This window comes from Ooceraea biroi, chromosome 2 (assembly GCF_003672135.1).
Source record: "Ooceraea biroi isolate clonal line C1 chromosome 2, Obir_v5.4, whole genome shotgun sequence".
NCBI classification, from domain to species: Eukaryota; Metazoa; Arthropoda; class Insecta; order Hymenoptera; family Formicidae; genus Ooceraea; species Ooceraea biroi.
Window position 1 is genome coordinate 19,082,192 of NC_039507.1, and position 19,290 is coordinate 19,101,481.

A 19,290-nucleotide genomic window follows, 5' to 3' on the forward strand; every position below is an offset into this window, starting at 1 on the left:
GAAATCCTTAGAGGAATTCCCAGTTTAAGACTAGAATATTTGTTTTGGGGTGAACCTCAATACAAAACAAAAATCTCTGGAAGCTCGCAACTGCTTCGTTCAAGAGATATTAATTTCTAAAATTATTAGGATGTAAGATCTGTTAGGAATAAATAATTTTGAAATAATCTAGATTTGTCATAATAGGCAAATTATTAGACTAGATGGTCAGTCTTAGTTACTAAGGAGAATCATTTATTCAAATTCAAGTTTTCTGCACGCCAACAGGATTCGTCAGTCTTAAAACACAATTATTTTGCACTGATTATATATAATAATCAACAATAATTATTTCGAATGAATCTTATCAATAAAGAGGTTGCCTTTCAGCAATAAAATAATTGTGTTTTAAGACATTAAGACTGACGAATCCTGGTGGCGCGCAGAAATCTCGAATTTGAATAAATGATTCTCCTTGTTAATTAAGACTGACCATCTAGTCTAATAATTTGCCTATTATGACTGACCATTTTGTCTTACGATTGCCAGTTACGATCGAACAATAACATTTCTTACTTAGTTAATATTCCACTGGCGAACATAGTACTATACCACGAAAAAGACGGCCGGGTAGTTTTTGACCGACGTCCAGAATGCGCCTCGCCATAAACTTGACGTGCACTTGTTAACAAAGCGCGCGCATACCACTTTTTCTAGGCAAATCTCGGGAAGCGATCTTGGCCTCGACGATAACGATATTACAGTACCACCCCCGCCTCCTCTCTCCCTCCTGTGCACCTCCTGAAACGCACTGACGTTGCATCAGCTGCGGTGATAACGTTGCGCTGGGGATAAAAGATCTGACAAACTTCAAATTTACATGCGTACATGCAGGAAAATCTTGAGGCGAGTCTGAGAGTTTTACAACGCAAAGAAGACGATTATATTCGCGTAGCAGCAGTAGTTAGTTACTCTCACATGATATTTCGATTGTTATTATTTCGATCGTGATATTACCAGCGCGGAATAATTATCTTAGATTCGGTCATGGAAAATTGATTTGTTCATGCGACATCGAATCGAATAGCGGCTGGTAGTAGTTTATCAATAATTTACTACACGTCATTACAGATATTATAATCACGTCATAATTTAATAATTGCAATAACTATTGCATGTGTATCGCGATCATTACATAGTTTCGCTGTGCATGAGGAGATGCAATGGTGAATGTACGTTGCGTATTGTACAATACATACGTATTTGTATGCGTCTGTCGATAATTCCTACCAATAGCTGCCGCTGTTCCACTATGGCAGTCGCTTCACTTAAGACAAAAGACGTCTTAATTGGCGGGAACCGTTCGAGCGAAAGCCATTTATTTTAAGAAATTAGTTAAGGAAGCGAATAACCTTTGCCTTGCGGAAATATAGGTATGACGTATTGAGAGGAAATGCCTGGAAGAGTAGCTTTTATGTGGATGAAGAGAATAGATGTAAGAAGTGAAATGGGCTGAAATAATGGCGAATACCGATTTACGTAATCACGTTTGACATTGTCGATATTCGACAATACACTGTTCGAACGTTGATCTCCATACACGACAGAGAATGTGGATACAACTAGACGGGTCATTGTTTATCGAAATTCTAACTTCCGGTCTGAAATTTTTTTTTAATGAGACATGGTATTTTTTATTACGGATTCGGATTCTACGCGAGAAAACATGCAACTTTTGTCTGAAACATTTTTCCGAAAAATGTCATCTTATGTCCTTAAAATGATCTTCAAGATGAGTTTTGAGGACATTTTAAGGACATAAGATGACATTTTTCGGAAAAATGTTTCAGACAAAAGTTACTTACTTTTCGATGGAGAATAAGAATCTGCAATAAAAAGTTGGGGTTTCAATTTAAGAAATTGAAGGTGATCTTCGCGTGACCTTCAAACGACTATTCAAGGTCAAACCAATGGTATCATCTTATGTCCCCCTCGAAATCGTGACATGTTTGTCTGAAACATTTTTTCGTATCTCTTTTAGTGTTTTAAAAAATCGACTGTATAAATTAAAATGGGCCACCCTGTATATTAGTCACTCTTGCATGACAGTTGATGAGAGTCCCATTCTTCTTAAAGAGCTGTTTTCAAATCTTTTATTAAGGGGTTAGGCCACCTTGGACGTGTCAAAATTACTGTCATTTTCCGGAATTTTTTCTGCAGATATAACAAAATAAATACAAAATCGAACATGAGGCATTTATTAAGCAACTCTTGAAGAAAAAAAAGAGATTTGTTTTTTTAATTTATCTTATAAAATGTCGGCGCTAGAGTCGAGACACTGGAAGTCCTTAAGATATGAATTAGAAATCTATATCTTTTGTTAATACCATCTCCAAGAAGGTTTTTTTCGAAATGATTGAGGTCCGGTGATTGAGGACTTGAGGAGGTGTATGAGCTGCCTATGTGCTGTGATTATATAGTGCTGACAAATAAACAAAATAAAGTATTAAATAATAAGTTGTCGCAAAAATTTTACACCGTATCATTCCTCGTCGATGACAAAACAAACATGGCAAAATGGAAAGAACCGATCATTAAAGTATTTCATCACCAAATATGGTATTTTCTGTTTCGCTTATTGGGAAAATAGATGAATAACAATATAATACAATATAATATTACATATATGAGTAATTTCAGAATATTTTTAACGTTTAACTTTTTTAACTTTTCATGACTTATCTACACCTTCTGCGTGATATGGTGTTAATTTAAAAGTTCAGTCTACTACACTGGAGACAGTTTTAAACAATAATTTCTTCATGTTATAAAATGGTATAAAAGCGTATCGTATTTATAATTAACGTATAAAATGCATTGCTCAATTACTTTTCAGATTTTTATTTTATAAAACATTGTTTTACAGTTGTCAATATTTGGTAGAACAACAGTATCATGTTTAGAAAATATTCTATATCATAAACGAATATCAATAAAAAAGAGCTACAATTCGTTAACTAAATATAATACATCGTCTGGATACTCAGTTGCTAACATCTTATTTGGCATGTAATAAGTGCCTTTGAATTCAGAGAAATATTCACCGAGTAGGCAACTATTAATGAGTGTCGGAGTATTTAGCTTCTCTAAATTGTCTGAAATAAAAAATATACACTCATGTTATTATACAGAGTGCTCCTAGGTTAAATGGCCAAATTTGGAATATGAATTTAGAACCTCAAAACAAAACAGAAATTCATATTTTAAGTTTAAGAAAAGAATATTTTAAGGTTGATCATTCAATGCAGGAGGATCTTGTGTATAGTATTGGGTCGTCCGGAAAGTTCGTGCCGATTTTGAAGGAAAATTCAAAGGCAACATTTTTTTATGTCGATAAATATTTATTGACTTATGTATGCACCGTTTTGTTTCACAACCTTTGTCCATCTTTCACGCAACTGGAAGATTTCATTCTCCCAGAACTTCTTAGGTTTCTCGGCGAAAAACTCCTCAAGGTGGTTTTTTATGTCGATTAAAGAGTTGAAGTTCTTGCCGCTAAGAGAATTTTGCAAAGACCTAAATAAGTGAAAGTCTGAAGGTGCAATGTCTGGTGAATACGGTGGGTGAGGTAGCACATCCCAGCCAAACTCCAACAATTTTTGTCGGGTGGTCAAAGGAACATGAGGTCTGGCATTGTCCTGATGGAACACGACGCCCTTCCTATTAGCTAATTCTGGACGTTTTTCCTGAATCGCTGTCTTTAATTCGTCCAGTTGCGAGCAGTACTTATCTGCATTTATCGTTTGGTCGTGTGGTAGGAGCTCATAATATAGGATTCCTTTCCAATCCCACCAGACACAGAGCATGACTTTTTTTGGATGAAGGCCGGCTTTCGGAGTGGTTAATGCTGGTTCATTTCGCTTACCCCAGGATCTTTTTCGTTCTACATTGTTGTAAATCATCCATTTTTCGTCACCCGTCACTAATTGCTTCAAAAATGGTACGTTTTCGTTGCGCTTGTACAGCGAGTCGCAGATGGAAATGCGATCCATTAAATTTTTTTCGGCCAAATTATGCGGAACCCATACATCATAGCGACTTACGTAACCAAGCTTCACTACATGATCGTGGACAGTGGCTTTCGATATTTTCAGTATCTCTGCTAATTCACGTGTCGTGTAACGCGGGTTATTCTCGATCAGTGTCTTGATTTGGTCATCATCAGTAGTAGAGGGTCTGCCCGAGCGTTCTTGGTCTTTAAGGTTAAAATTACCAGCTCTAAACTTAGCGAACCACTTACGTACGGTTCTTTCAGCTAAAGCGCCTTCTCCGTAAACAGAACATATCGAATTTGTTGCTTGTGAGGCATTTTTGCCTTTCCGGTAATAGAAAAGCATCAAGTGTCTAAAATGTTCTTTGTTTTCTTCCATCTTCAAAAGAGTACAAAACTGACACGAATCAATTTATCTGAAACAACTTTTTTCCTAAAGATGCGTTGAAATGTCACCTTTAAGCATATGTATATAAATCGTATGTTTTCAATAACATTGATATATTTAGATATGTTCCAACGCCATCTATTAAAAATCGGCACGAACTTTCCGGACGACCCAATAATTATATATGTGTATAGTAATATATAATTCAGAATAACACAATGTATTTAATATAATTTGGTTATACCTTCGCGAATACAAAGTGCATCCCGCTCTGCGGAAAAGGCTAAGTACCATACAGATTGGTTCTTGGCTCTCAATTTCAAATCATCACACTCTGTCCATCCTATTATCACAAGTGGCGTGTTATGCAGTTTAAAATACATTGCACAATTAAATTTCACGATCGTTCCAACTGCAAATTTCATTTCAGTCTTCCTCTTCTTTTGTTTGGGTGTGCATTTCATATATTTTGTGCTTGGTGCATTCTGACACTAGAAAATACAAAATAATTAACGATAATAAATAATTATCTTTATAATTTCCTATACAACACATCCCTATAAAAGATGATCTTTTCAAAGGAGACAAATTGGAATAACGTGCGCTTCTGCTGTCACCACAAATAAATAACATACATTTTTAATGACATAGGGTACTAAAGAAATTCTAATAGAAGTAAGTCTATCGTCCCTAACGTTCGCTAACTGCTGAACTTTAATGCAGAATCACGATTAGAATCTATCTTTGTACATTATTTTTATACATTTATGGTTCCTTTTGCCTCATTACCTCGCATAAGAAATCATCTTTGTCAGAATGTCGTCGCGACAGTAAAGTAAGATATAATTATCGAATATTTTACATATATTTTCTTTTTTTTCTGCATACATCTAGGCCCGTATTCATAGTCGGATCTTATATTTAAGACCGTCTTAAGTTTATCTGCAGATACTCCATAGCCAATGAAATGATTCATACAGCATCTGCAGATAAACTTAAGACGGTCTTAAATATAAGATCCGACTATGAATACGGGCCCTAATCTTCATGTATCATACGAACAATGGGCACGCGCGTGCGCGCCCAATGACATATCTCATATTGAGACAACATATGGGTTGTTCTCTCTCGTAGTAAATCGATGTGTTGTCTTGCATAGCATGTAACACTAGACTCATCCTGCACATATGTGGAACCAGGAAATTTATTTATTGTGGAAACATTTCTTTCTGCAGATATAGTATTTGACAAATATGTGATAATTACTCTCATTTCAAGACATATCGATACTTCTAATAAAAAGTTTTATGTAAAAGTAAATACAATATTTTTATTTTTTAGATACACAATGAATCCTAGTATTCTTTATTATATGGAGATATTCTTATCATGAAAAAATATACAAATCTTATCTTCAAAAAAAAAGAAAAGAAAACTACAGGAATTTCATTTCATTACGTATAAACTTATTGAGGTACCTTTTCCAATTCATCTACGAACTTAAATACATCTCCTCTTCCTCTCATATAACGAGACTGTGAGTTCGACAAGCATTCTTTTACCAGATGTAGAAACCTTGTCCTCCAATGATCTTCTTCGAACATTGGATCGGAATCATTACACATTCTGCTATGATAAGTATGATACTTATCCGAAAATTTCATTGCTAGCAGATAATCGTCAGCCAAAGTTATCATCAGCTAAAACATTACATTCATAAATAAAAGTAAGATTACAAAAATTTGGAAAACAAAAAGTTGTTTTGAAATTAGAAACGAATTACTCTTTAATGTGTCAGTAATTTAAGATATCTATGCCAAATTGCTTGTTTGTGACTAATTACCTAGCTTATCGTTACTTTTATGAATTCTTTTCCCTTTAAGTCACTTAGTAGATTTGATATAATATACATGAATAATTACCTGTAACAAATTTATTTTGGAATGTCTATTAAAACTTATGGGACATTCTAAAGTACAAAAATTAATTATTGGCAAGTTATTTTTATTTAGAATGGTTCCACCACCTCCGAGATGGATATAAAGACACTGTTCGTCATTAGAGTTTGTTATATTACTGCAATACAGTAATACAAATTTAAATTCATGAGTAAAATAACAATGGAAATTTAGAAAAGATATGATTAATTGAAATTAAAATAAATTTAACCATTTTGGCTTCCATCTTAATAACCAATTATTTGGTACTAGGGAGTCGAAAACCATAATATCAGGATCAACTATAAATAAAGATACTAGATCACAATATATACCAAGTCTTCTTGTAACACTCTGGAATATGACTGGCAGCGGTACATTATTCATCTGTAATTTTTAAACATATGTCATAATTTAACAAACAAAAGTATTAATATTAATAAGAAATAATAAATATGAAGCTATAGATATAACATAAGCTGATCCTAATGTATTATAATATTACTTACTTAACCATCCTTAATATTATAAACTATTACTTACGTAACCATCCTTAGAAATATATAGGTATTGTCGAAAGAGATCTGATTTCAAAGAATGTACAACTGTGTCAAAGGTTGGTTTGTACAAGAGTATGTTGAAAAGAATATCTATAATTTGTCTTCCATCGCTGTTGTTCCATTGATTTTTATAGATATTATTGCATTTCCACCTCGAGAACTGTTCACGAGATGTCGAGAATATTGGATGATCGGAATTCACAACTTTAAGGTGCTTCATCACCTGTTGTGCGATATTCTCCAGGTCCATTTCTATGTACGAGCAAGAGACATTTTTCTCCGGATGAAGCCATTGCATGATAAAATTTATCACCTCTTCCAATAGCTGGTGTTCGGGAGGGTGATTTATAAATTCCTCCCATACGTTTTCTAGATAATGATGCCTTAAATATGTTAGAAGGTTTCTACCGTAATAAATATTTGTCAGGTCGTCCTTATATCCACTAAAAATTAATACTTTGTATATTAACTGTGTGATAAATGTTTTATCTCTTTATCATATACGTTATAGTGTAACTGCCTAAGTATTTGAAAAACTTTTTAAATAATATTCATTATTTATTAAATCTTACTTCTTCCACCGTTCATTTAAACTTGTTAATTCATCCATAACTAAATAATAATTCCAGTTATGTGTTGTCTTGTTTGGATAAACCAATAAAGTAAGCTCTTTCTTATCAAGAAATATATTATTCAAGAAGTTGCGTTCGTCATGTAAATGAAAGTAGTGTGCGCGATATAAATTGCTGAACTGGTTATTCCTCAAATCAAGGTCCTGCAAGTACTCATTAGAAACAGTGTGATAGTACTTTTCGTTCATTTGTGCCAACAAATGCGGCAATTCTTTTTTACATTTTACTCGTGCGTTTATCAAGTCTTCAAAATTTAGATAGCCTTTATGCATCGCTATTTGACGATCTTTTTTCAAACCAGGCCATCTGGAACACAAATGTAAGGAAAGAATATAAAATATAAGGAAAGAATATATGTTATTTTGCGAATCATTGGATATATAATTGCATAAATAAACCCATTGTTATAGCAACAAATTTTGAAGAATGGAAAAAACTTGAAATTACATATACTTTTTAAGCCAAAAGTAAGATAATTTCTAAAGGATGTAAAAAGAAACAAGAGCAGTAACATAATCTTTCGACAGTGTCTTCATCATGATGATTGTATTTATGATATTGCACCACACGGAAAACCCTCACAAGGAAAATTGCAAGTATCCCAGATAGCAGAGAGGGTTCAAAACGGATTCACTTGTCTTGTCACCAATTCTGAGTTCATGTTTAGCTCAAAGAAGAGTTCAAAGAATTCTTTTTGCATCCGAAAATGAACTCAGAATTAGTGACATACAAGTGAATTCTTTTTGCGCTCTGTCCGTTATGTATCTGGGATTACACATGTGACCCAACCTTATACGTCATATTTTCTCTGTTATTTTATCTGTTATGTTCAAGGAAAATAATAAGGGCTTTTCCATTGCTTGGAATTTCAATAGAAAAATATGATCCAAACGAATCGCAAACAATACTGGCATCTATAGTTCCTGTTGGATAGGTACATATGTGCATACAAGGCTTTCGCACTTCGCGCCTCTTCGCGGTATTAAGTATGTGGGGAATCGGCAATTTAGCAGAGTCACGTAACTATCAGGTTAGGCCATCTGCGGGGCCTTTAGCGAACGATCAGGTCCTCCCGGTATTAGGGGTGCGAATTAATTGTAGGAACAAACGTTTCAGTTTTCTGGAGTACGTTGAGCTGTTAGCACGTGCAGATCCGTTGACTGTAATACGAAATATATATAGTTCAGTATACGCTGTATTATATTATTTACCCCAAGATCTCTTCCCGATAAAGACTAACTCTGTCCAACAGTTCCGTTTTAACATAAGGCAGCTTTGTGGGAAAGGATTGCAAAAGGGGAAGGGCAGCAGGAGTGCAACACCATAATTTCAAAACTTTTTTACTTATTTATCTTGTCTCTAAAGAATTTAGGCTATATAAAATGTTAATAACGCATGCGATAGCTATATCAGACACAAAAGTGTCTTTCTCTAAAAAAAGACCTCTTTTTTTAAAGAGTTTATTTATTATTCAGTGGATATAATAACCCCACACTAAACCTTCTCTTTTCTTCTCTGAATAGAAATATGTAAAACGTAGGGTATAATAGATTGTCATAAAGCACACACACATGTGTACTTTATATATCTATCCTCACTACTTATAGTCGCAACAGCCGGACTACAATTTTTAATAAACAACACGTGAGCGTGGCAGAAGATCATGACAGATTGCATCATTTGGCACAGAGTACTTAGAAGAAAAAGAAAGTTTTCTTATACACTAAATGCATGTGAGTTCTATTCTAGACTATATGCCCACACAGATGTAGACTGTAGGTCCGCCACTGTTTCGCTATTACTACCCAGGTAGCATAAAAATCCAAAAGACATCGCAAAGACGTCCTTTAGATATCTTTTATTTTAAAAGATATCTAAAGGACGTCTTTGCGATGTCTTTTGGATTTTTATGCTACCTGGGTATGTTTAGACGACGGGACTAGTAGGCGTTTACACGGTGACTAACGTACGTTACTTCTTTACCGTTTACACGTATCGTAATATTCTACGATAATTTCGAGAGCCGTTTATGCAGGAGTGTAGTATCTAGTGTCTAGCGTCATTATAACTCTAGGAATAAGTGAAAGAGAAAAATAATTAGATTTGTTATTGAATTTTATATTATATATAACGTAAATATTTTTTTAAGACGCAATAAATCTTTGTAACCTTCAAGTATCACTTATTTTTTATCGACAATTCCACGGTACACTCTTAGGAATAATTTTCAAACGTCGCGCTACACCATTGAGAACTAAGTTGCAAATATTCACCGTTTACACGAGGTGAAGTATTGCTTAATTTAAGTAACTTGCTTCAAATATCTACTTTCGTAGTTCATAGTTAGACCCCCGTTTACACGCAGTGAATTATCATAAGTTACTATAATTCGAGTAAGTTACTACAGAAGTAGCGCTCGTGTAAACGTAGTGTATGTAGTTGTAATCGTTTTTTCGAGAAAATTCCATTCTAAGCTGTTTCAAAAACGTGGTAATCTGACATACCGGTAAAAAGTGATATCATAAATATCTTGATTAAAATTTTAATTAAATTTAATTACAAGGAACTAGAAAATACCTCTGATTGAACTTTCGCCGCCAAAATGAGTTCGGGTATAGCATTTGATAAAAATGCTTGCACGTGGAGGAAAAATTTGCAAAATCTTGAACACTGATATTCTTAAAATCCAGAATTACATATATCACTTCGACGGGAAGATTCGTTATTGTAGCCTTTGTGAGAAAAAAAACGATATAAATGAATCTACGATACTTATATGAAATTTACGTATTTTGCATTACACTTCCAATTGTATTGGATTACGGGGTATCACTTAAATGCATAAAAGCGAATGGAACACCACAGCACAGTGTTGGAAGCGACACTGTTATTGCACACGTGCATTGAAAATATTCTCAATGACGCATAAAGTTTGTGAAACGATCTATCCTGTAGTAGCCACGTGGTAGACACTAATGGGCCTATATTCAGCACGCGTTTACAAAAAGCTTTCAATGTGACTTTTCAGTCAATCAAGTGGTTTTCAAGCCACTTCTAGAAGTCCTAGAGGCGCTTGTATCGTTGTAAGCCATTGAGCTATACATGAGGGTGTAATTTAATTCGCGCCCACTATTGACACAGTGATGTTTCTCATGAAAAACTGAGTCGAAAAGTCCTGAATCATTTTTTTCTATAATGTTTACTAAAGTAGTAATTATTGAGTAATGTCAATCCAATCAGCGCCGATCTTTAGCCGGACGTATGTCAGGGAGTCGATCGTCTGGTAGTATTCGTGAGTACTCCGCCGCTGCGTTCGTGTTGTTAAGCAGTGACTTACAGACGTGTATATTTCTAAAGAATTAAGCATTGATTGAATTGACTTTACTCAATAATTACCACTTTATTAAACATTATAGAAAACAATCATTCAGGACTTTTCGACTCAGTTTTTCATAAGAAACATCCCTCAGTAAATAGTGGGCGCGAATTAAATTACACCCTGCATACATATAGGAGAGAGCCTTCCCTACACGAGCCTGTAAGCAGCTTGCGGCCCAAGGGTAGCGATAGCTATCTTTGCGTATATAGATATCTCTTTCTCTTTTCAGCACAGGCTTTACGTTAGGACAGGAATACCTACGCAATACTGGCTTCTCGAAATTGAGCCACCCTCTCCTTGAAGGCTCCAGTATGTATATAACTCAATGTTGTAAGCGCGTTCTAACTATAAGTCATAAAGTTTATTCACGACAGATTTAGATGTATATTCATTCGTTCTTATGTGCAAAAACATATTTAGGAAATTGCAAATGTTGCTCGCAATTATGTGAGGTGTAATAAGCTTTTAAAAGTGTCATTTCGTGAAGTTAAGAATGCTGTTTTATGGACCTGCCTTGAATACTATACATATGTCGTATTATATGTCACACACATTATACATAGGCGACATAGCAAAAATGTTACGATACCTGTAATTTAATTCTCGAAAACGTGTTACAAATGATGAGAATAATGCGTCGATTATTTGACAATTCTTTTCAGAAAATTGTGATACGAAAATTCGTTTGCTCTATATATCTTGTTCTGATTGACTTAGGGCCCCATTGGTGCCCATTATCAAGACCGAAAAAAATGCGACAGTGCCGCTATGTCGCCCATATACAGTGCTGGCAAAAAGTTCCGGAACAGTTAAAAATCTTGGAAAATAATGATTTAGTGGAAAAATGTTTCAAACAAAAAGTATAGGGCTTAAAAAATCTATTAGATGATGATATATATATTTGACCTTGGTATGACCTTGGAAAGCCCGGTCATGGTCAACATAAAAATCTTAAATGGAAATCCCTATTTTTTATTACATATTCTTGCAGCTTAGCTCGAGAGCTTTTCGAAACACTATAATAAATTTTTTTTCTCTTACGTACTTTTTAACTTATAAGGCTTGAAGGTTACACAGTACCGCCGGCATTAGAATTCCCCAAGGTGTACCGCGTGGAGGTTGCACGGAGCGGATTTACTATAAAGCTATAAAGTTAAATAAATCAGAGCATATAAGTTATGTATATACTCATGTGAGTGTTATAGATTTGCATATTGTTCCCTCTAATTTCGGTTTTCAGAATAAAATTATATAATTTTCTCCTTATAAACAGACATGGCATTGCAAAATGAAAATTTCTCAAGCGACGACTCTAATGTGTCACTCTCACAAGTAGTGAAACGCCGTATTTGTTAAATTAATTCGGTAAAATCAAATTTATTGCCTTGTTCTGTAATGCATCGTAAACTCTACACCTTTTTCTTGATAATCATGAGTTTTGTTGTATTATATACAGAGTGCAGGGAACTGATATTACCAACCTGGTAGGCATGGTAGTATGGCCAAAAACAATCACTTTTTGTTCAATACGCATTTCATCGTATGTGGTTCGTTAACGCGCTAGGGACCGTCAAAGTTGGCGTCTCTAAATTAGAAGTTTGGTTCTGACGAACATTCTAAGTACGCTTAACCAATTAAAGAAACTGCTGCTCGAAGTTACGGCCGCCAACCTCGTTACAAAAACGGCAATGACGCAACAGGGATCACCTGATTCGCCAAAAAATACCAGGAGTGTCTCGGATGGTTTCAGCTGCCGCAACGATACGAGCTACGAGATCCTCTGCACTGGCAACTGGTGTGTCGTACACCAAGTTCTTCAGGTGGCTCCATAGGAAAAAATTGAGCGGCGTCAGATCTGGAGATCTGGAAGGCCTTGCTACAGGCTCTCCTCGGCCGATCCACTGATCACCAAATTATTCCGAAGGGGATAGTCGTCAGGTGCACAACGATTGTCCCGAGTTTTCTTTTTTTCGACTTGTTATTTCGTATTTCGTATCTCACTCACTTTTGCAATTGTCCGTATCGAACCTGAAAGGGATCGGGTGCCATTGAACACTAAGAAGAAGAAGAAGACTGATCACCAAAGGTGGCGGTGAGATGATCGCGTATTTGGTGTGAAAAATGTGCTGGGGCACTATCATGCTGGAACCACATGTCAATCCTGATTGCCAATGGCACAGTCTCTAGTAATTCCGGCAATACATCTTGCAGGAACACGTAATATGCTTGCGCAGTAAGCCGTACGGGCAATAAATACGGCCCAGCCAATACATCAGCAACAATGCCTGCTCAGACATTCACAAAAAAACGTATTTGGTGATGGTATACATATGTGGAATGAGGATTTTCTTCTGCCCAAATATGGCTGTTATGTGTGTTATACAATCCCTGTGATGTGAAACAACACTCGAAGATGAATAATATCTTTGATTGGAATTCTGGCTGCTCAATAGACTTTTGCAACAACCATTGTACAAATGCGACACGAAGAGGGTAGTCGTTGGGACCAAGAGATTGTATCTTCTAGTGATGAAAAGGATGAAGAACCTGCTCATGTACGACATTCAATAATTGACAATGTTGTACACCAAACTCATGAGCAACAGCGCGGCTACTGATGGAGGGATTATCCTCAAAGCGTCGCAGAACATCTTCCTCAAATTGCGCTGTGCGAATTGTTCACGGACGTCCTGCATCGGTTTTCTTACCATGAAATGTGCCTGTTGTCTGCAACCGACGGTCAATGGCAACAAACGTTTGATCATGAGGGCACACTGTTTGGAAATCTCTCACGATAAATTCGCTGCGCTTCCCTACTGTTTCCCTCTGCTGCGCCGTAGGCGAGATGGATATCTGACAGTTCTAACCAAGTGAATCCACCTTCCACATTTTACCCTCGCAAAACTTCTAACGGAAGAAGCACAAATTCACCGTTCCGCGTAAACAGCACAAGTGTTTGAATTGGCTAAGATCAGGATTCAACAAGATGTACGCTTTGTAATGGCAATAAATATGTTTAAATATTTCCTGTTTCCAGGCGGCATTTACTTGGTAGAGACACATCAAAGTAAATAAACATTGTACACATTGTAGTATAAGAACTTCAACAACACTACCGGAGAAAAATTAAAGTTGAAGTTCTTTTATTTGAACGAGCAAATGTACCTTGATGTGTCTCTTCGAACAGCTTCTTTCATCAATTAGGTGTAATTACTATTTTCGTCAGAACCTGGCTTCCAATTTAGAGACGCCAACTTTGACGCGTTAACGAACCATCTACGACGAAATGCATACTGGACAAAAAGTGATTGGTTTGGGCCATATTACCATCCCTACCAGTTTGGTGATATAATTTCTCTGCACCCTGTATATTATAACCCATACGTCACAAGCAAATCTATTAATCATGGTACCGTGGGGCGCATATGCCCCACGCGGCATAAACGGAAAGTCACGAAAAATCGGTCCGGCACGGAACATGTTAATGATAAGGTAGGTACTAAAGAAATTCTACTAGAAGTAAGTCTATCGTCACTAACGTTCGGTAGCTGCTGAAATTTAATGCAGAATAATGATTAGAATCTATCTTTCTTTTACATTATTTTTATATATTTGTGCTCACTTTTGCCACCCCCATTATCTTGTATAAGAAGATCTTTCTCAGAATGTCGTCGTGACGTAAAGTAAGATATAATTATACGCAGAATATTATATTTTCTTTTTTTTCTGCACATATGTAAACTTTATGTATCACATATACAATGGGCATGCACATGCGCACGGACATACCTTATATCGAGATAACGTATAGATTGTGTCCTGTCATAAAAAATCGATGTGTCTTCTTGCATAGCATGTAACAATGGACTCATCCTGCATATATGTGGAAACACGAAATTCATTAATTGTGGAAACATTCTTTTCAGCAGATATTTTATTTGACAAATAAGTGATACGCTTATTTCAAGACATATCGATATTCCTAATAAAAAATTTATGTAAAACTAAATACAATATTCATATACACAATGAATCCTAGCATTCTTTGTATATGGAAATATTCTTATCATGAAAAAATATATTAATGAATCTTATCTTCAAAAAATAGAAAAGAAAACTACAGGAATTTCATTTCTTTACTTCTAAACTTATTGAGATACCTTTTCAAATTCATCTACGAATTTAAATACATCTTCTTTTCCTCTCATATAAAGAGACTGTGAAGTCAACAAGTCTTCTTTTATCATATGTAGAAACCTTGTCCACCAACGAACTTTTTCAAATCCTACATCGATGTCATTACAATTTCTACTATAATAAGTATTGCTACGTACTACTATGTGATAATGGTCAGCCAAAGTTAACATCAGCTAAAACAAACATTACATTCATAAATGAAAATAAGATTACAAAACTGTGGAAAACAAAACGTTGTTTTGAAATTAGAAACGAATCACTCTTTAATGTGTCAGTAATTTAACATATCTATGTCAAAGTGCATGTTTGCGACCAATTTACCTTATCGTTACTTCTATGAATTCTTGTCATTTAATAGATTTGATATAATATAAGATTTGATATAATATAATATTAATAGATTTGATATAATATATTATTAATAGATTTGATATAATATAATATAACATGAATAATTACCTCTAACAACTTTATTCTGGGATATCTATCAAAACTTATGGGACATTCTAACGTAGACTCATAAATTCTGGGCAAGTTATTTTTATTCAGAATGGCTCCACCTCTCCCCTTTTCGAGATGGATATAAAGACAGTGTTCGTCATCAGAGTTTGTTACATTACTGAAATAAAACAATAAAAAAGTATATATACGACTAAAAGAAAAATGGAAAGGTATAAGTAATCGAAATTAAAATTAGTTTAACCATTTTGGCTTCCATGTTAGTAACCAATACTTTGGCGTTGGTTTGCCTGTAGCAGGTTCAGAATTTCAGAAGCAGGAAAATCAGATATAAGAAAAGATACTAGATCACAATATATGCCAAGTCTTCTTGCAACACTCTGGAATATGACTGTCAGCGGTACAGTATCCATCTGTATGATTTTAAACACATGTCATAATTTAAGAAACACAAGTATTAACATTAATAAGAAATAATAAATATGAAGCTATAGTTATAACATAAACTGATCCTAATGTAGTATAAACTATAACTTAAGAAATTTTTCATTAATAGGTGTTGTCGAAAGAGATCTGATTTTAAAGAATGTACAACTGCCTCGAAGGTTGGTTTGTACAAGAGTATGTTGAAAAGAATATTTATAATCTGTCTTCCCTCGCTGTTGTTCCATTGATTTTTATAGATATTATTGTATTTCCACCTCGAGAACTGTTCGCGAGATGCCGAGAATATTGGATGCTTGGGATTCTCAACTTTAAGGCGCTTCATCACCTGTTGTGCGATATTATCCAGATCCATATCTATATGCGAGCAAGAGACATTTTTCTCCGGATGCAGCCATTGTATGATAAAAGTTATCACCTCTTCCAACAGCTGGTGTTCGGGAGGGTGATTTATAAATTCCTGCCATACGTTTTCTAGATGATGATGCCTTAAATATGTTAGAAGGATTCTTCCGTAATAAATATTCGTCATGTCATCCTTATATCCACTACAAATGAATACTTTGTATATTACCAGTATAATAAATGTTTTATCTCTTTAACATATATACGTTGTACTATAACAGACTAATTATTCGTAAAACTGTTTCATAAATAGTCCTTATTTATTAAATCTCACCTCTTCCACCGTTCATTTAAACTTGTTAATTCATCCATAACTAAATAATAATTCAAGTGATGTGTTGTCTTGTGTGGATTAATCAATAAAGTTCTTCCTTGTCGAGAATTACATTATGGAAGGAGTAGTATTTGTCAGATACAGTAAGTACGGGACGATGTTGGTCTCTTGTAACACGTTCCTGCAAGTACTCCTCAGAACTGTTGTGGTAGTACTTTTCGCTTATTTGTGCCAACAACTGCCGCAATTCTTTCTTACATTTTACTCGTGCGTCTATCAATTCTTCAAAACTTAGATAGCCTTTATGCATCTTGGTTTGACGAACTTTTTTCAAACCAGGCCATCTAGAATAACAATGTACGGAAAGAATATATTTAATTTTCGAATCATTGGATATACTTGTATATATGTATAATACCATATTGTTATAGGAACAAATTTTGGAGAATGGAAAAAATTTGAAATTGCATATTTTTATGCAATAAGTAAGATAAATTCTAAAACGATATAAAAAGAAAAGAAACGAGAGAAATAATATAATCTTTCGACATTTTCGTCGTTATGTTGGGTATTTATGACATTGCACCACAACAGAAAAACCTCATAAGGAAAATTGCTAGTATTACACATGTAACTCAAATTTATACGTTATATTTTATCTGTTGTACGTTCAAGGAAAATAATAAGAGCATTTCCATTACGTGGAAATTCGATAAAAAAAATACGATCCAAACAAATCGCAAAAAATACTAGCATCTGGTTCCATTTCACCACAAAGGCAGCTATGTGGAAAAGGATTGCAAAAAGGAAAGGGCAGGAATGCAACAACTTGCTCCCAAAACTCCTTTACTTATTTTTTTATCTTGTCCCTGAAAAATTTAAGCTGTATAAAATTTTAACAACACATGCAAAAGCTATATCAGACACAAAAGAGTCTTTCTCTAAAAAAAAGTATCTCTTGTTTTAAAAAGTTTGGTTATTAGTCACTGGATAAAAGGTAAAATAAGGACCCCATGTACCAATAAGGACCACTGAACCTTTCCCTTTCTTCTTTGAGCAGTAATATGTCAAATGTATTGTATAATAGATTGTATAGCACAAACATATGTGTAATTTATGTATATATGCTCACTACTCAGTCGCAATGCCGGACTACCATTTTTAATAAAAAAACACGCAAGTGGCAGAGGATCACGACAGATTGCATCATTTAGCACAAAGTACTTCTTTAGAAGAAAGATAAAGTTTTGTTATACACTAAATGCAAGTGAGTTCTATCCTAGGATATATGCCGTCCCAGATATAGGCTGCAGGTCTGCCACTGTTTTAGTATGTAGTTATAATCATTTCTTCGAGATCTTTCAATTCTAAGCTGTTTCAATAACGTGGCAATATGACATACCGTTAAAACTTGGTATCATAAATATCTTGATTACACTTTTTACTTAAATTTAATTACAAGGAAATAGAAAATACCTCTGATCGAACTTTCGCCGCCAAAATGAGTTGGAGTATAGCATTTGATAAAAATACTTGCACGTAGAGGAAAAATTTGCAAAATCTTGAACACTGATGTTGTTAAAATCCAGAATTACATGTATCACTTCGATGGGAAGATTCGTTATTGTTGCCATTGTGAGAAAAAAAAACGATATAAATAAATCTACGATACTTATACGAAATTTATGTATTGAGTTGGCCAAAAAGTAATTGCGTTTTTTTTAATATAAATAAAAGGCGAATTTTTCATGGGAAACAAAAACTTTATTAAACAATATATTGTCCATTTTGTTTGATTATCTTTTGCCATTTTTCAGGCAACTTCATGATTCCGCGCTCAAAAAAGTTCTTATCTTTTTCAGCAAAACACAATTCCAACAACGATTTGATATCCTCATCAACAATCAAGGTTTTACCATTCGAGGCGTTTTGCAAAGAACGAAACAAATGGTAATCTGATGGTGCCAGGTCTGGCGAATATGGTGGATGTGGTAACATCATGGTAACACATCCCATCCAAGCTGCTACAATTTTTCACGAGTGACCAAACTTGTACGTGGTCTAGCGTTATCATGGTGAAACGCAACACCTTTGCGATTCACCAATTCTCGACGTTTCTGTTTGATGGCATCATTTAATTTATCCAGTTGACGACAGTATACGTCTGAATTAATGGTTTTTCATTCCTTGCAAGCAGCTCAAAATACACAATACCTTTAAAGTCCCACCAGACTGACAGCATAATCTTTCTTTGGTGAATATCTGCTTTTCAAGTGCTTTCAGCAGGCTCATCACGCTTGCTCCACGATCTTTTTCGTTTGACGTTGTTGTAGACGATCCATTTTTCGTCGCCTGTTATCATACGTTTCAAAAATCGATCATTTTCCTCACGTTTCAAAAGAGAATCGCAGATGTCAATACGCTTAGTGAGATGAATTTCTTTCAGCTCGTGTGCTACCCAAATATCGAGCTTACTAATGTATCCAAGTCGTTTTAAATGGTTTTCAACACTCGATTTCGATACGTTAAGATTCTCAGCAATCTCTCGTGTCGTTAAACACCGATTCGAATCGATCAGTGCCTTT

General features: G+C 34.9%; 3 protein-coding genes across 4 annotated transcripts; all 3 read right to left on the reverse strand.

Annotated features, from left to right (window-relative positions):
* Positions 1-2,026: 2,026 nt before the first annotated feature.
* On the reverse strand, positions 2,027-4,991 carry LOC105276351 (F-box only protein 21). The gene is made up of 2 exons (XM_020030701.2): positions 4,663-4,991; positions 2,027-3,134 (listed from the first exon to the last, which is right to left on the reverse strand). The coding sequence occupies exons 1-2, from the start codon at positions 4,880-4,882 to the stop codon at positions 2,983-2,985; spliced, it is 372 nt and encodes a 123-aa protein (XP_019886260.1). The 5' UTR covers positions 4,883-4,991; the 3' UTR covers positions 2,027-2,982.
* An 893-nt stretch (positions 4,992-5,884) lies between these two features.
* On the reverse strand, positions 5,885-12,418 carry LOC113561497. The gene is made up of 6 exons (XM_026968000.1): positions 12,408-12,418; positions 7,488-7,853; positions 6,899-7,358; positions 6,588-6,742; positions 6,341-6,494; positions 5,885-6,118 (listed from the first exon to the last, which is right to left on the reverse strand). Exons 1-6 carry the CDS (start codon positions 12,416-12,418, stop codon positions 5,885-5,887), a joined length of 1,380 nt encoding a protein of 459 aa, XP_026823801.1.
* Positions 12,419-14,639: 2,221 nt separating this feature from the next.
* Positions 14,640-16,778, reverse strand: LOC105281908. 2 transcript variants are annotated; one of them, XM_026975452.1, is made up of 4 exons: positions 16,706-16,778; positions 16,355-16,574; positions 15,827-15,995; positions 14,640-15,742 (listed from the first exon to the last, which is right to left on the reverse strand). In XM_026975452.1, exons 1-3 carry the CDS (start codon positions 16,741-16,743, stop codon positions 15,843-15,845), a joined length of 411 nt encoding a protein of 136 aa, XP_026831253.1. In that variant the 5' UTR covers positions 16,744-16,778; the 3' UTR covers positions 14,640-15,742; positions 15,827-15,842. The 2 variants fall into 2 exon arrangements, with proteins under 2 accessions (XP_026831253.1, XP_011341779.1); XM_011343477.2 differs by having other exon boundaries at positions 14,640-16,574.
* Positions 16,779-19,290: the final 2,512 nt, after the last annotated feature.

Coding starts and splice junctions, on each gene's coding strand:
- LOC105276351 (XM_020030701.2), bottom strand. CDS start 4,882: ATGAAATGCACACCCAAACAAAAGAAGAGGAAGACTGAAATGAAATTT. Junction 3,135..4,662: donor TGCACTTTGTATTCGCGAAG/GTATAACCAAAT, acceptor TTTTTATTTCAG/ACAATTTAGAGAAGCTAAAT.
- LOC113561497 (XM_026968000.1), bottom strand. Junction 7,359..7,487: donor TTAAATGAACGGTGGAAGAA/GTAAGATTTAAT, acceptor ATTAATTTTTAG/TGGATATAAGGACGACCTGA. Junction 6,119..6,340: donor CCAAAATAAATTTGTTACAG/GTAATTATTCAT, acceptor GTAATGTTTTAG/CTGATGATAACTTTGGCTGA.
- LOC105281908 (XM_011343477.2), bottom strand. CDS start 16,743: ATGGATGAATTAACAAGTTTAAATGAACGGTGGAAGAG. Junction 16,575..16,705: donor TTAAATGAACGGTGGAAGAG/GTGAGATTTAAT, acceptor ATTCATTTGTAG/TGGATATAAGGATGACATGA.